The sequence below is a fragment of the Carassius auratus genome, linkage group LG28B (genome assembly GCF_003368295.1).
Source record: "Carassius auratus strain Wakin linkage group LG28B, ASM336829v1, whole genome shotgun sequence".
Lineage (NCBI taxonomy): Eukaryota > Metazoa > Chordata > Actinopteri > Cypriniformes > Cyprinidae > Carassius > Carassius auratus.
Window position 1 is genome coordinate 4,328,752 of NC_039293.1, and position 17,242 is coordinate 4,345,993.

Consider the following 17,242-nt stretch of genomic DNA (forward strand, 5'->3'; position numbering starts at 1 on the left):
GGGGGGGGGGGTCACCTCTTGGTCAACTTTGATGGAATGACTTTTGCTGTTTTGTGTTTATTAACATTTGTTCATGTGATGTAGGGATTCCAATATTTTTCGTCAGTCAATCTGATTTAAAATATTTACATGAAGTCCCCCTGAGATTGAAATCTAAATATGATTAATATGTAAAAAAAAAAAAAAAAAAAAAAAAAAAAAAAAAAATTAAATGTTAAAAAAAATTAACATTATGCTTGGCTCTTCTCTGATGTTGATTAATGGTCATATTTTATTTCTCATTATCTTAATAACAATAATAATCCTAATGATAAAAAAAATACAGAATACATAATTCAAAAGTAGTCAGAATACATCATCTGAGTAATCCAAATTACAATAATGACTACAATTTTCATCATGCAATGTGCAATCAGTCACAGATTACAGTCTGTAAGTAATCTACCCAGCACTATGTAGGTGTGTTATAGACTCTTTACAGAGAGAAAATTAGTCACATGTTTCAGTCCATGTACAGAAGTGAGCAAGAACAAATAGAATTGTTCACTTAAAATATTCATTCAAAAGAATGGATTCACTCAATCATATGGAAGAGCATTTTTGGACAAAACATGTGACCTTGCAAACAAAATAAGTTAATATTTTTTGTCCATTACCCTGGAATTAAAACACTGAAGATTTTAAATATATAAATGATCAACTTTAAAGAGTTTGCAAGCATACATTACATATCTCAAACTGGTCCTTAGGGCTTACAAACATGGGCTTAAAGCCACAAAAAAGCCAGTTTTTTTAAAAGGACGCTGTAATGGAAAGTCACCATTTCAATTCTGAAGAAAGAAACTATTTTTCTTTTTTACATTTTACCAGCAACACAGCATTTAGCATTCATAGCTCGCCCTGCTGTAATGAGACAGGCGAACACAGCCTTGTCTACGACAGAAATCATACATTTTTAAGTTATCTAGCTTATCTATGAACACGTTCCCCGCTGTATAGGTGAAATATATATATGCACCACAGTTTAAGCACTCCAGATGGCAGACTGTTACTCCACGCCGCAGCGAAGATGAATGAATGTCGTTTCCTCCAATAGCTCACTCTGGAGACAGCAATTGATTTTATTTGAAAAGCATTCTCTTTCTCGCTTTCTTTTTTCTTGAGCCTGCTCAGCGAAGATAAATGAGTGTGTGTACGTGTGTGGCAGAAGTTGAAAAGTCTTAATTATGTAGTGTTTGTCACTGTGATAGAAAATCTGTTTATGTACCGAGCAATGAGTGTCGATGTTGCTTAGAATACTGATTTAACTAATAAAGAATAGTTCTCCTCTAAAGGTATTTTTTGCCTTAATTGTACACTTAACAGTCAGTTGCACCAGAAGCTTTTTGCTGAAGCAGAAGTCTTTGCGTTTTTGTAATTATTCTTCATCAGGCAGCAATAACAAAGCGGGTTTCCAGCACTGAGCATGTCTAAAGGCTTGATTCTTTCATAAGAGCTTGTGCTGTTTGCGACCGGCCCTTGGAGACCAACAGCATATTAAATGAAAATGCCAGCATGGTTTTTTAATGTCACAAAGGGAGGGAGTTCTCCGTCTCTCTGATGAGAAGGTGAGAGGGGAAAGGTTGTTGACATACAGTAGCATCTCATTGGCTCTGGCTTTGTATTCTTTATCTTCATGTAAAACGTTGCTTTGGTGCATATTCAACTGAAACCATGCTAGAGACTAGGGCTGGGCGATACATCGAATACTGGAGACATTATCGCATTGACATTGCTGACGATTAAAATGTAGGGATTATCATGTTTAAGAGTTCAGTTTATATATGGCGAATATGTCTGTTGTTGTGCATGCTTTGAAATTAATCTGTGCCCATATTTGTGAGTGCTTGGAGAAGAGCATCAAAGGTTTCTATTTTCAGCATTTAACAATGTTGAGCCTGTTGGCCAATAAGCACTGACCAATCAGAGACATGGAAGTTTTTGTTCAACGCTGACTTTCTTTATTCTACAAGCTCACAAATCATTTATGGTAGCCAGTTTCAGACTTTTTCTTGCTATTCTAAATTTTTCTCACAATTGCGAACTTGTTTCTCACAATTCTGACGTCTTTTCCTGTAAAGTCAGATTCTGATGAAATTATATTTTTTAACACAATTGTTAACACAATAGTTCATATCTCACAATTATGAAATAAAAAACGGCAGAACTGTTTATTCTAAGTGCACACTCTCCGGCCGCTTTAAATTGTCGATCTTGTTACAGCAGGATGGATTCTAATTGGCTGTCAAATTTTTTAGCGTTTATCAGCTGTGATTCCAATGATATTGTTTCTCTTAGTCTTTATTGTTATAGTTGTGGTGTGGAGAACGACTTTTAGAACTATATCTTTATGAGTATCTTTATAGTTATCATGCTTGGTGTGAACAGGCATTTACAATATGGAAATGCATTGTAAATAAGAGATTCATATAAATAAGATAAATATGTTTTATTAAACTGGTGTTGATTTGGACTATTTTCTATGAGGGCAAAAAAAAGCCCACCTTTTTAAATTTATCAAGAACAAATGCAAAAGTATTGAAAAATTAATGAATATTGTTAATTGGTATTATACTGAGACATACATTTATTTTTATATTGCCCAGCCCTAATAGAGAAAAACTCTTTAAATCACATCAATATGTATATTGGTCTAATTGGACAGTCACTGCCTTCAATGCGAGCAAGCCTTTCATGAAGTCTCTTGACTTGGAGATTGAGTCATTTTTTGCATTAATATCCTGAAAGGCATTAGCATGTTATAGCTTAATGACCACTTCTACTTGTTTTTTTGTTTGTTTTTGCCAGCTAAAGAACCATATTTTGGCCACAAGATGTCTCTGAACCTGACACTGGATCTTTCGTTGAGGCACTTTCCAACAAACCAATCGCCGCCTTCTGCTTGTCACCAGTTGGGAAGGACTTTTCCCAAGCTCGCCTCACCTGACTTAGTAGCCAGCGTTATATTGGTACGGCATGACTCGATTTGGCGTTCAGGAGGAAATGCAGACTGGTTTGCCGTTCTTGTCGTACTGGTAAACCAACATCTTGATGCAGTGTGAGTTGGCTGGTGAGATCCAAGGGCTGCTGGTGATGGAGAAGTTGTGACTGGCGTAAAATGTTGGCGGCTGCTTCCTGCACCGGAAAAGGGCCTTTAGCACCATGCTGGCCATCCTGCGGAAACGCTTGCTGATGAAGCAGTACAGGAAGAAGTTGACCCCAGTGTTGAGAAGTGCCAGCATGTTCGCCACGTCTGTGACCAAATGCAGCAGCCTGGCCGGTCCAGGCGTTGCCGGTTGGGCCGTGTAAAGGTGGTAAAGGATCATGAGGGTGCGTGGTGCCCAAAGCACTGCGAACACCGAGGTAATGGCCAGCAGGATGGCTGTGGTTTTTCCAGTGGAGTAGCCGCGCAGACGGAAGCAGTTACGGCGGCAACGGAGCTTGCGTACAATGATGGCATTGAGTGAGAAGAAAACAGAGCAGGGGAGCAGGTAAACCATTGCACAGTGGACCCAAACCAACACATGCTGGCCTGCACTGCTACTGCGACCCCCAGAGCTGGCTCCCGGCAGCCCGTGCCACAGCTCTGGCCACCAGTAATATGGGACGCTGGTGATCAGGCAGCCAGCGTACACCCCCAAGATCACTTTGCGAGTTCGGGCCGGGTAGGAGACGGTGTGGTAGCGCAGGGGATGGCATACAGCAATGTAGCGGTCCACGGTCAGGGGAACCGTGATCCAGATGGAGGTATGGATGGAAGCGAACTCCAGCACCTGCACAGCTTTGTTTAGTGAGTGGGGAAGAGGGGCTTCGAGAATGAAGTCCTCCAACAGGAAGTCCACAAATACGATCAACAGCAGGACCAGGATGTCAGCTATGGCCAAGGCCAGTAGGTAGTTATAGGACGATTTCTGTCGCCGCAGCACCAGCTGAGAAAGGATGATCACGGTGAGGATGTTTGCTGTGGAACGTGAGAAGAAATGGAGAGAAAGCAGAACATGTGAGAACAGAGACGAACTGTTGGGTGAGAAAGCGTTGAAATCTATCTTGCTGGATAAATGGCACATACAGGTGAGAAAATTGCAACTTTGTTAAACTTAAAGGTGTAAACAGTGAGTCATACAATATTGCATTGGAATTGCAGTACCACAAATAGTAACAAAATTTAGCAAGGCTGAAATAAAAAAGCTCCATCTTTCTTGCACTGCACACAATCACAATGTAATGCATAGACCTACCTTTAACATGAACACACACATGCACACGTTTACATGCATTTAGAGCATTAACATGGATGTGCTTGTTAAAGCATGCACAGTCATACACAGTCATGCATTTATATTTTCATGCATATATGAATGCTCATATGCATGCATTCACATGCAAACACTAAAATTAATATCCATTTAGTCACCATTTGACATGCACACATACACATTGTTTGCTAGCATATTTGCAGGTACGTACATTTAGACAAATTCACATGCACATGCTTTAAGTCACATACATGCACAGTCAAATGCATATATTTACATATACATTCACATACATGTTCAGATGCATACATATACATTCACATGCATGCATTCATACACACTCAAAATCACATGCATGCACATTACAGCAACCTGCATACGCTTCAGAAGCATTTACCCACATACATTCACACACAAGTTCAGATGCATACATTATCATTCAGGTGCATGCATTCACACATGCACTCATATACACACACATGCACGTGTTCACGTGTTGACACACATGCACATCGAAATTCACACATGTATAAAGATGCATATCCAAAAGCATGAGAGAACGTGACCTTCTGAGACTTGGTCATTCAATTCGTCCCTCTTCTTCCTGCCTGCCTGTTTTCCTCCACAGTTTTCACCTCTGTCTCATTGTGACCTTCAATAAAAACTGAACAAGCAGCAGCAACATGTGCAATTACATCCAATCGCTGGTGCTTATGCTCTACGTCCATGTCACAGTGACCCAGGAAAAAGGCCCAAGGATGCACAAACCCTCTAGCATCCACTCTTTCCTCTTCTAGACCCTTTCATTACCTTACTTTCATCCAAACCTGTTTGTTTGTGGGTCACGCACAGGCAACGTGAGATGTACGACCAGAAGAAATGACCAGCGATTGCCATGACCCCTCACTGTGATAAAAAGAGCATGCACACAAAAGCCCTTCCTTTATTTAAGCCAAACAATTTAACACAGCAGTAGGGGACGAATGGAGGATAAAGCCTCATTACAAAAGACCTCAGGAAACATTCTGGGATATGTTAACCTGAAAAAGTAATTCGCCAGAAGTTGCTGTAAATCTCCTACTGTGGCCTTACTGTAGCCAATGGGCTGCTGAGTGGAACAATATACTGGATGAAAACTCAAAAGTGTTTCAGACCCATGATGTGTATCTGCCTGTCTGTCAGTCATTCGGCCTGCTATAATGATGGGATTGGATTACATATGCCAGTCAGGAGTCTGGAGAATCACACTTCACAGTTTCAGAACACCAGCTGATTACAAATTACAAAGACTCCAGCTTCAAACTCACACATGCACGTTTACATAAACACTGGCAATCTCAGGCACACAGGCATCCTTTTTAAGATGTATTGACAAACAGAGAGACAGACAGAGATAGGTTTGATTGATTCATCTGCAACACGTTTGAAGAAAAAATGCATGCTTTTCAAAACACACACACACACACACACACACACACACACACACAAACATTATAAATTCAAACAAAGCTGTCTGTCTATCGCTCGGCTGAACTCACAAACATGCTCTGAGGTTAGTCTTTATAGCTAAGGAGGCTTTTTAGGTTAGAAAAATAGCATATCACCATGCTACACTTATTTCTTCTAACGTATACAGTATGTATATTGTGCACTTTCTGTGTGCATGAATAGCCACTTGACCTAGGCTACTTTATGCAATGTCTATTTCCCATGTTACGATTGTGATTACAGCTTGGAATCTCAATATCTGTGATCCCATTTTTCCTCCAGGTGCATGTAAATTAATACTGATTACTTTATATATATATATATATATATATATATATATATATATATATATATATATATATATATATATATATATATATATATATATTGAAGCTCTTTTAATTTCCTTCAAATGGTTGACTGCCGTGTGTGTATCCTGATCCTGATGCAAAATGTAGCAAAAAATCCTACACAACGTTAATAATTTGATTAAAGTGTTTTCATGTCTATACTGCACTTAAATTGGAATACTTCACGTCTTCAGTCGATTTCTGTTTACTTTGAATAAGACTTTAGCTGCTAAGGTAATCAACAATCTCTTGTTTCTATCGGTTTACTGTTGTCCATGTAAACTACTCAGTCTGGCTTCAATAAAACATTCGTTACAACCGTTGGTGGAAAGGCAGAAGTAGCAGAAATGAATGGCGCTTACTCTGAATAATGTTGCACATGAAGTGTGTGGCTGTGTGTGCGGACTCCGCCGCAGGAAAACAAGATAATTGCATATAAGGTTCAGAATTATCATTTAGGTCTTTATAATAGATTATTACTGTTAAATTATTTGACACCGTTCCGAATGAATGGTCCATGAATTTGAGAGTATAGAACCTTCCAGTGACCTAGACTGAGCTGTAAAATGAATGTGGATCAGTCAGATCATTTGGTTTGGAGAGAAATGTTTCTATTGAGATGACTTTTGATTGCAGACTTTGGTAGCTTAGCAAATCCGAGCACAATTGAGAGCTGTTCTGAAACCAGTATGTGTCATGATTCTGCCTTCATGTCCCGACTTTTCTCTAGTCTTGAGGCAGGATCATGACAGACCCGTGTTTTGTGTACAAGCACATGGCCTTGTCTTTGGGCCATGTGCTTGTGTTGTCTCATTCCCTTGCCCCGCCCCCCTTGTTATCCTAGTCTTGTTGTGATTGCCGTATCTGTGCCACCTGTCGTGTCTTAATTGTTCCCCTATTTAGATCTCCTAGTGTGCTCTGTCTTTCGTCGGTTCATTGTTCTACTTATGTGTTCCTACAAGTCATTCTCCTGAGATACCTTGTCCTAGAAACCCCTCGAAGAAGTCTTTGTCTTGCAGTGAGTGTTTGTTAGTGTTTAATGTTCAGAGTCTTTGTTTACCTTGTTTATTGTGTTTTGTAGAATTCTTTTAGTGTTCACCCTAGCCCTTGTTTTCCCCCTCGTGGGTTTTGTTTTTCCCCTTTTTGTATAATAAATCTTGTGTTCAGTACATCCTGTCTGCATCTGAGTTCGTCCCAAACCCATCCTCACAACAGAATGAACCGACCACATAGGAACTCAGCAGACAGGATGTCCCCCACTCCTCAATCCCAATTGGAGTTCCGCCAACAGTGTTGGATGTCGTCCCCCGCCGAGAAGAAGAGGGTTGCCCTGCCATCCTCGCCTGAGAACGAGTGGGTTCTCTACAATTATGCCCGGCTGTGGGAGAAGTTCTCCCAGGAGGCGCCGCAGGGTACCCCCCAGAGGTCCCCACCTACCCAGCTGCCGGCGATCCCGGAGGGTCGTGTCCTGGCCGTGGCAACCCTGGGGGGTCAGGCAAGCCCCTCCCAGAGTCCTGAGGTGCCCTCCTCAGCCAGCAGTCTCCCCATGAAGCGAGGGAGACGGCTTTCATGGGAGTCAGCTTCAGAGTCTTCGGCGTCCGAGGCTGCCCTGCCCGAGACCAAACTCCCCCAACCCGCCTCTGACCCAGCTGTAGCCTCTGCACCGCGCCCGAGGAGGAAGAGGAGGAAGAAGGGGCCTGCCGGTCCTGTGACCCTGTCTCCTCCCGAGCCAGCAGCAGAGAGAGCTGGCGTGCCCGAGCCAGCAGCGGAGAGAGCTGGCGTGCCCGAGCCAGCAGCGGAGAGAGCTGGCGTGCCCGAGCCAGCAGCGGAGAGAGCTGGCGTGCCCGAGCCAGCAGCGGAGAGAGCTGGCGTGCCCGAGCCAGCAGCGGAGAGAGCTGGCGTGCCCGAGCCAGCAGCGGAGAGAGCTGGCGTGCCCGAGCCAGCAGCGGAGAGAGCTGGCGTGCCCGAGCCAGCAGCGGAGAGAGCTGGCGTGCCCGAGCCAGCAGCGGTGAGCGTGCCCGAGCCAGCAGCGGTGAGCGTGCCCGAGCCAGCAGCGGTGAGCGTGCCCGAGCCAGCAGCGGTGAGCGTGCCCGAGCCAGCAGCGGTGAGCGTGCCCGAGCCAGCAGCGGTGAGCGTGCCCGAGCCAGCAGCGGTGAGCGCTGGCGTGCCCGTGCCAGCAGCGGAGAGCGTGCCCGAGCCAGCAGTGGAGAGCGTGCCCGAGCCAGCAGCGGTGACTGTGCCCGAGCCAGCAGCGGTGAGCGCTGGCGTGCCCGGGCCGGCAAGGATGAGAACTGTCACTAAGTCAGCAGTCACGAGGGCGGAGGAGAGAGCCGCGGCCGACTCTGCAGCCAAGGCTTTACTACAATCGGTCTCATCTCGCAAGGAGATGCCCATTGTAATAGCTGTAAAGTCTTTTTCTGATTATTTGTCCCGTCTTGTTCAGATTTTAGAAGTCCCCGTCAGTCCTGTCTTGTCCCCGGACCCTGTCCCCAGAAATCCCGAGTGTCCTGTCGTTGCCTCCCCGTGTCCCGTAGATGTCGTCTCCCCGTGTCCCGTAGATGTCGTCTCCCCGTGTCCCGTAGATGTCGTCTCCCCGTGTCCCGTAGATGTCGTCTCCCCGTGTCCCGTAGATGTCGTCTCCCCGTGTCCCGTAGATGTCGTCCCCCCGTGTCCAGTAGATGTCGTCCCCCCGTGTCCAGTAGATGTCGTCCCCCCGTGTCCAGTAGATGTCGTCCCCCCGTGTCCAGTAGATGTCGTCCCCCCGTGTCCAGTAGATGTCGTCCCCCCGTGTCCAGTAGATGTCGTCCCCCCGTGTCCAGTAGATGTTGTTCCCCCGTGTCCAGTAGATGTTGTCCCCCCGTGTCCAGTAGATGTTGTCCCCCCGTGTCCAGTAGATGATGTCCCCCCGCGTCCCGTGTCTGCTCCTGTCATGTCCCCTGTCAGTTGTCCCGAGACCCCTCCCCGCCCCTCACCACCCAGACCTGCCCGTACCCCCCGTCGTCAGCCTTCGTCCTGTCCTCCTAAGATTCCTACCCCACCCACCCACCCTGGTCTGTCCCCCATGAACTTTGTGGTCCCGCCCCCTCCCCTTCCCTGTTTGTTTTTTTTGATTTGTCACCCTAACCCCGTCATTGTCTATTCATGTTTGCCTTTGTTATTATTTGTCATGTCTTGTTGGTTTTTGTCTCTGTCCCAGTCGGTCTTGTCCCGCGTTTGATGTTCCCTTGGGGAGCGTCTGGAAGCCGCTCCTTAAGGGAGGGGTTCTGTCATGATTCTGCCTTCATGTCCCGACTTTTCTCTAGTCTTGAGGCAGGATCATGACAGACCCGTGTTTTGTGTACAAGCACATGGCCTTGTCTTTGGGCCATGTGCTTGTGTTGTCTCATTCCCTTGCCCCGCCCCCCTTGTTATCCTAGTCTTGTTGTGATTGCCGTATCTGTGCCACCTGTCGTGTCTTAATTGTTCCCCTATTTAGATCTCCTAGTGTGCTCTGTCTTTCGTCGGTTCATTGTTCTACTTATGTGTTCCTACAAGTCATTCTCCTGAGATACCTTGTCCTAGAAACCCCTCGAAGAAGTCTTTGTCTTGCAGTGAGTGTTTGTTAGTGTTTAATGTTCAGAGTCTTTGTTTACCTTGTTTATTGTGTTTTGTAGAATTCTTTTAGTGTTCACCCTAGCCCTTGTTTTCCCCCTCGTGGGTTTTGTTTTTCCCCTTTTTGTATAATAAATCTTGTGTTCAGTACATCCTGTCTGCATCTGAGTTCGTCCCAAACCCATCCTCACAACAGTATGAGATTACTGGGGTCTTTTTAGCAAAAGACAATCCAGAGGTACCAAATGTCTCCTTTTGATGCCATTGCTTTCTAAAAGAAACAATTGAGATCTCATTTTAGATTTGTCTTTCCTACGGGCTGCACAAAACAAGCTTTCCACTGTCAAACTCTGTGGTTTTTTTGTTTAGGATCACTAACAGGATAATGAAGGTTATTTTTGTGTCTTAGTTCAGTGACAACAGCCTGAACTCTATTACAGCTGAACTGAATTCTCTGATTTCTTCTTCAGATTACTATTGATTGTTTCTTTTCATAGTAATGGTAGTCCATTACTGATTCCAAATTACATCAGACAAACTGTAGTAGATCCATTACATTACACATTTTAGGTAACGTAATCAGACTATTTTTTTAGATTGGAAGACAAAAGTTTTCCATAGACAAAGACTTGTGTGAATAATTTAATGTAATCATGTAATCAATATAAAACTAACTAGTCTGATTATGAGTATTTTAAAATGAAATATAATCTAATTACAATAACTAAATCAAACTTACACATAATCAGTTCCCTAGCATTGTCAGTTTTAGATGCTTTGTTAATGTCGTAGTATTTGTTCAATTGCTAAGATTATTTCGGGTTAGCCTTAATGTTATTGGTTATCTGTTTGAGAATGAGTTCTGCTAGTGGTTTGTGTGTGTCCTTGGCTGTGTGGATCAGTTTTAGGTCTTGCAGACTTCGTATGTAAGTGTGTTCATGTGCATCAGAGTCTCACTAAGACTGGAGTCCAACACAAAATCCAGATTCACCAAATCCCACTCCCAACTCCCTTGGTTTTACTTTCCTTATCCTCTTTATTCTTCTTTTTCATACTCCACTGTCCATTCCACTTTTGTTTCTCTTTCACTGGATTAATCTCTCCAGCTGCCCCGCTGAGAACGTACTTTATTTAGACAAACAAAAGGAATCCATTGCTGCATGGAGGTTGTACATTTCCTGACATTTCCATTTAGCTGTGGTCAACATAAGCATATTGATTTCACTTGACTCTTGTCTTTGTACAGGTCTCTGAGGCCCAGAACAGGAGCAACCAATTGTAATGGCTCAGTTTGCCTTGAAACCACATGTTTGTGTGTTTTGTTTACAGCATGTATGCATTCTGCATGCTATTTTTCATAAAATAGTATATACCATATTTGGCAACCATTTAAAACCATTGTATACTACATTGTTGCCACATGATCTTGTGACATTTTCCAAATTTTTCTCAATTAAAATAAATAATGGGACAATAAAACGATTTTAACTGTGCACAGTATGCATATTGCATACAGCTTAATTGTACATATTACCAATGAGATCTCTATACTATCTCTTTGTTTTTTTCTTGGAATTTTTTTTTTTTTTTTTTTTTTTGCACATTGAGTTTCATAGCTAGTAAAAAAAATCGATGGCAGTTTTCTAAAGTCACCTCCCATTGACAGTATAAAGAGACTATACTGAAGTCTCCAGCTCCTCAGTTTTTTAACTGAGTTTAAGCTTCAATAAACTCTGTGTCTCTCTGGAGTTTGAGATCTTAGCAGTGTCTCAAAATCTGACAAGATACTGCAACGAAGCCTACAAAAAGTTTTTCTCTGAGTTCTGCAACTCTCACCCTAAAAGTTTTGCCTGACTTGCTGATCATCCTGAAACAAACACGAAAACGCTCACAAACACTTTCCTCCCAGAAGCGGTGAGCTCTGTGAGTGCCCTGGATCATTTACCTAAATTGAAAATCATTGGTTCCACCTCTTAACTGGTGAATAACACCACCAGGGTAATGTAGAGGTGGTGAGAGGATCGTTACAGCGGATCTGTGACCTTCCAAAACACGTGACGTTACAGTCAGTTTCTGGATGAAAACCCTTCATCTTCAATTAAACCGAAACACATAAATCCAACAGTCCTTCAAAGTACAGCCTTCAGTGCGAGAAGCCAATGAAATGAGACCAACCTCTTCCAATTAGTGACCTTAATGAGCTTAACCTCCAGCGATCGATCGAACGGGCATGAGCTCATCTTAACACACTCGTTTCTGTGGTTTCTACTCTTATTTTCTGATTTAGCCAAATTCGAAATATACAATGATACAACAATTTTCTTCTTCCAATTTCATTAAGCTGTGAATAGCAGGTTTTTACAAGTTGCCACGCAGTTCACAGCTGTGAATATGAAATGTCAAAGTAATTCATAAAAATGCATAATTTTTTGTTTGTTTTATTTAATATCTTGGTTGTTTTTTCTTTTATTTTGTGTTCTTCCCCCTTGTTTTTGTTTAAGGACGTCAAGCTACTTGTTCCTGTTGACATGTGGCTAATTACCTAGCTTATAACAACTGACAGTGAATGTTGCTGAATAGCCTATTTACGGTATTTTGCAACTACACAAATGCATTTTGTTATGTGCATTTAACATTTCATTTGTTTTGTTTAACAACAAACCTACTGCTATACTTTTACTGTTAAACTAAAGCATTTTTAAACTATTTTTTTCACCCCCCCCCCTAAATTTTTTTTTAAATAATTATTTGCATAAAAAATTTTTTTTTAATTTTTTTTTTAAATAATCATTTGCATGACATTTTACAATTGGAATATTTGCATTTTAAAAACACCATGACTGTATGTACATATGTATATAATATTCATTCATTGTCATAAAGATATTTTTTCAGCTAATATAAAAAATACATACAAATAGTATCACTCTTCACCTTTTCCCTCTTCAATCACAACTGCTTTTAGTCAACCTCTCTCTTTATTCTCTTTCCATCCATTCTCTATGCTTTTCTCACTTTCTGTGTACAATGCCTTTGAGAGGTTTCGCTTCTTCACCTCCTCTCCGTTTCTGTGCGTTTTATCACCTCCATCTACCCGAATCACTGCCAGGTGTGATGACTTTCACACAGTGTTGAATAAAGACTCAAATCTCATCTCATCACGCCCCTATTTGTCCCACCAAACCGTGTCGAGTTGAAATTCAAGCTGCTATTTAGCAATCGAGCAGCAAGAAGACTGCCTGCCTTCGAAAGCAGATGAAAATATTTGTGTAAACTGCTTAGGCTGAGTGCTTTGCTCAAGGGCACGGCGATTTATCTCAATCTGACAACGAATCATTCCACTGAAACTGTGCCACATGGCGGCTGACCTGAGACAAAAGCTTCGATTAAAACGTTCAGCACACCTGCAGATAATACCATTGGTCATAAATGAGCAATCAACCTCCAATTGTGCAGGGACAAAATATAATTTTAGTGTCCAGGAGCATTGATATTAAACGCTTGAGGCCAATTAATAGGAGGGCTACTCAAGACATCTAATGTATCATCTGTCTTGCTCCCCAGGTCATTCCAGTTAGAACCGGATCTAATTTCAGCATCTGTGGAATAACTGGTATTTCTTGCTGATAAATGATGTGAGAGACTTAATTCTGAATGTCACCGATGACCTTTGGAAACAGTGTTTTTCCTCAGTTCTGATGCCAATATGGCTGTGTCTCACAAGGTTACAGACCATTTGGTCAAGTGTGCTACTAAATAATCAAGATTAAGTGGGTCACGATAAAATTTTAATAATCTACATGAAAAATCTCTACTTATGGGCCACAGACAATAATACTGGGATGATGCATTCACTTCAGTCCTGTGTATTCATAAATATACAGACAAAGTCATGCAATAAAACATGCATTGTAACTAAATGATGTTTTAAGAATATGCATGAAAAAATGAATATTTGGGGTAATGCACTTCTCTCGCCCCGATGCACTTCAGGCATTAATATACAAAGTCATGAATAAAAACATCCATTGTGCACAAAATAATCAAGATTAAGTCGGACCCAAGGCAGCATTTTAAGAATCTACAATGAAATACTGTACTTGCATTGATTTGACCACAAATGTAAAGTCTGAAGATAATGCACTCGCCTCAGCTCATTTAGTACTAAATAATCAAGCATTTAAGAAACTGTACTGATTGCCACAATTGCACTCCTCTGACCCTTATTCACTTCACATAAGCACAAAATCATGCATTAAAAAAATGCATTGTGCTCTAAATAATCAATATTTTACGAATCAGCACAAAAGTCCATGATGGGCATTGAGCACAAATGTAAATATTAAGGGTGATGCACTCCTGTCAGTTCATGATTACACATAGCCATGCATAAAAACATGGATTGTGCATTAAATAATCAAGATGTTAAGAATCTTGTGAAAAACCTGTGTTAATATGTACAAATGTGAATATTTGAGATAATGCACTGCTCTCACCCCTATGAACTTCACAAATGCACAAATTCATGCATAAAAGCACTAAATAGTCAAGATATTAACAATCTGCACAAAAAGAATCTGTACAAACTGACCACAAATGTGAATATTTGTGGCAATGCACTCACTCATATGCACTTCATGAATACACAAAGTCATGCATGAACACATGCACTGTTGCACTATTAGTGCAGAAATTTTTTCTTGTATCCTTCTTACCAGGCAGGCCGAGGCACAGCAAGGAACTGTAGTAGATGACAGGAAACTGTCCGAGAGGGCAACCGCGAGGACTCCAGGAACTGGAGTTGGTGGACAGCACGGTGAAGATGTGGCTGTGCTCCATGGCCTCTCTGCCCTCCTTCAAGCTCCAGAGAGAAGATGAACCACAGCTGGACCGACAGACATGCAGAGGAAGAGCCGGCTGACACGTGTGGGAACTGGAGGATGACTGCGCGGCAGAGACACAGACGATGAAAGGCGATGAAGCCGGCGATGTGATGGGAAGAGAGGCAGGGATGTGAGGAAGAGTGTGTGTGTGTGTGTGAGAGAGAGAGAGAGAGGGCGAGAGAGGGAGGGGGGTAGGGGCAAGCTGGTGGGAAGGAAATCTGGGGAGGCATGAACGCAAAAAGGGTGAAAATAAGTGATGAGAGGGGAGGGGGGTGTGAAGGAGAGGAACATTGGGAGAGCGAGAGGCGTTAAGTGAGAAAGAGACGATTGGTGTTGAGAGGTGATTTCTGTGCTGCTCACACACTTGTATGTCTGAAGGGCGACCCAGAAGTAAATAAGAGCTCTAGCATGACTCGACTAGTTCACACCAGTTACAGTACAGTACGTCCAGGGCGCACATAGTGGACACGGGTGCTAGCTATTTAGCATTTTTGCATTTATGAATTTTGTCATTATCTTAAAAGCATCCTAAATTAAAAGAATCCTATATATATATATATATATATATATATATATATATATATATATATATATATATATATATATATATATATTTATTTATTATTATTATTAATAATAATAATAGAATTTACATTTATTTTTTTGGAAATAGATGTTTCCTTTAGTCATTTTCATGCTCAATTAAGCTTGTTAAGATGTATTATAGAAGCTTCTGCTAGTTCTACTGTTAATTTTATCGCACGTTTTATCCTAAAATAATAGAATAATAATGATAATAATTAGTATGATAATTAGAGATGTCTCGATACCAGTTTATTTTTTCAGTACTCTTTATGTACTTGCTGATACGATTACTCTGTTATTTAACTGCATATTTATTTTAATATAAATAAATAATAAAAAAAATGCTAGTTCTAATGCATAGGACGAGCTTCTATTACTTTTCCTGTACTTTCCTGTCTTTTTAAAAAAAATTAGTAAAATGTTCCAATACCCCTTCTTCCCAAAACAAGTAAAATAATAAACAATTTACAATTTTTCCGATACCTCTTTTTTCCCAATTAATTAATTTAGTAATTAATAATTAAATTAGTAATTAATTTACTCATTAATTATTTATTTATAATTAATGAATTAATTATTAATTTATTATTAATTAGTATTTTTTAATATAAATATTAGATATATAGGCAATTATTTGTATTCATTTAAAATTCAAATGTGTTTTTTCTTTTGCTTTATCACAAAAATGAAAAAAAAAAAAATCATAATAATAATTAGTCTTATAAATAATCCAAATCTGTGCCCACGTGTATATATTCTATTTTTGTGATGCTACATGGTACTACAGTATGCGTTGTGAGTGAATCACTATGTGGTTTTTGGAGTTTTCAAGATGATTTATTGGTGGTTTATTACTGTACTTTATTTTCTAGATATGCTTTTTTAACCTATTTTATTGTCCACTTTGAAAAATAAGTCTGATGGTTTCTCATTAATTTTCAATATACATTATTTGAGGACAATAAGACAAAATGTTAAATCCCTATCATTTTTTTTTGCATAAATAATAATTTAGTTACAAATCAAACACAGCAGTAATTACATGACATTGATGGAAAGCACACTCTCTCCGTTGCTGTGGGTCACAGAGTGCATTTCTGCGGCACCTGTTTACTTTGCATACTTGATCAGTCATATGTGTGATGTGGAAGGGAAAAGGCTGATTTTCTCCATGCCGTCCTTCTCGTAAAGTCATTTTCCTACAGCTCAGTAAATGAGTGTAAAGTGATAGAGAGAATACGGCCGTTTAATAAAATATAGCTCACTGGCTCGCATTGATTACCGAGAGCGACAGAATGGCAGGTCTTTCCTCATGTTCACACACAGGCCTGAGGCTATAAAGCACACACACACACACACACACACCGCTCTGCACTCAGTGATCTACTTTACTGATACTCATTGCTTCTTTGACTGCAGAACAGATCTTTAAAAACAATAGTAACTGGTATGAATTTATTAATTTAATACTGATTTGACTATTACTCACTAGAATAGACTGTGTTGGATCACTCTAACAAAGCTCCATTTTAATGGCACGAGTTCATTTGAGAAAGACATAGAAAGAGATTCCATCTCTAACAGCATTATCCATCAGCTCGGCTCTAAGCGACAGACTATATTAATAATGAATCGAAAGCTTTAATAGCAGCCCGGTATGCATAGCGTAACTGTTAAATTAGATGTTTGATTTTGGTAAAGGGGTGAAAGAGTTCATATGTGCTTTTTCATTTCCCTGCCGTCTCTCTCTCTCTCGCTTACATTCTTCCTCATAAGTGAAAGATGTGGGCTGAAAGGAGTCAGTAAAGAAATAAGTTCTGTGTGTAGAAAATGACAAAAGTGGGTGAATGCAAACTAGACAGGGAGGAGAACATCACACCTGTTACTGTGTTAAAGTAGTGTGAAGAATCAGCAGAGCGAAGACTTTCTCACTCAATATCTCTGTGTAATCTCATAAAAAACAGACGTGTGTCTGAACCTGTCAGAATCCCAGATTGATACTCATGCTCTGCGGCAAAATCTAGTGAGGTGCCTATGTAGGCAACATTTT

The 17,242-nt window shown here is 41.0% G+C and overlaps 1 protein-coding gene across 1 annotated transcript; it reads right to left on the reverse strand.

Moving 5' to 3' along the window:
• Window positions 1–241: 241 nt before the first annotated feature.
• Window positions 242–14,743, reverse strand: LOC113067789 (probable G-protein coupled receptor 139). Its single transcript, XM_026240253.1, has 2 exons — window positions 14,440–14,743; window positions 242–4,000 (listed from the first exon to the last, which is right to left on the reverse strand). The coding sequence occupies exons 1-2, from the start codon at window positions 14,561–14,563 to the stop codon at window positions 3,033–3,035; spliced, it is 1,092 nt and encodes a 363-aa protein (XP_026096038.1). The 5' UTR covers window positions 14,564–14,743; the 3' UTR covers window positions 242–3,032.
• Window positions 14,744–17,242: the final 2,499 nt, after the last annotated feature.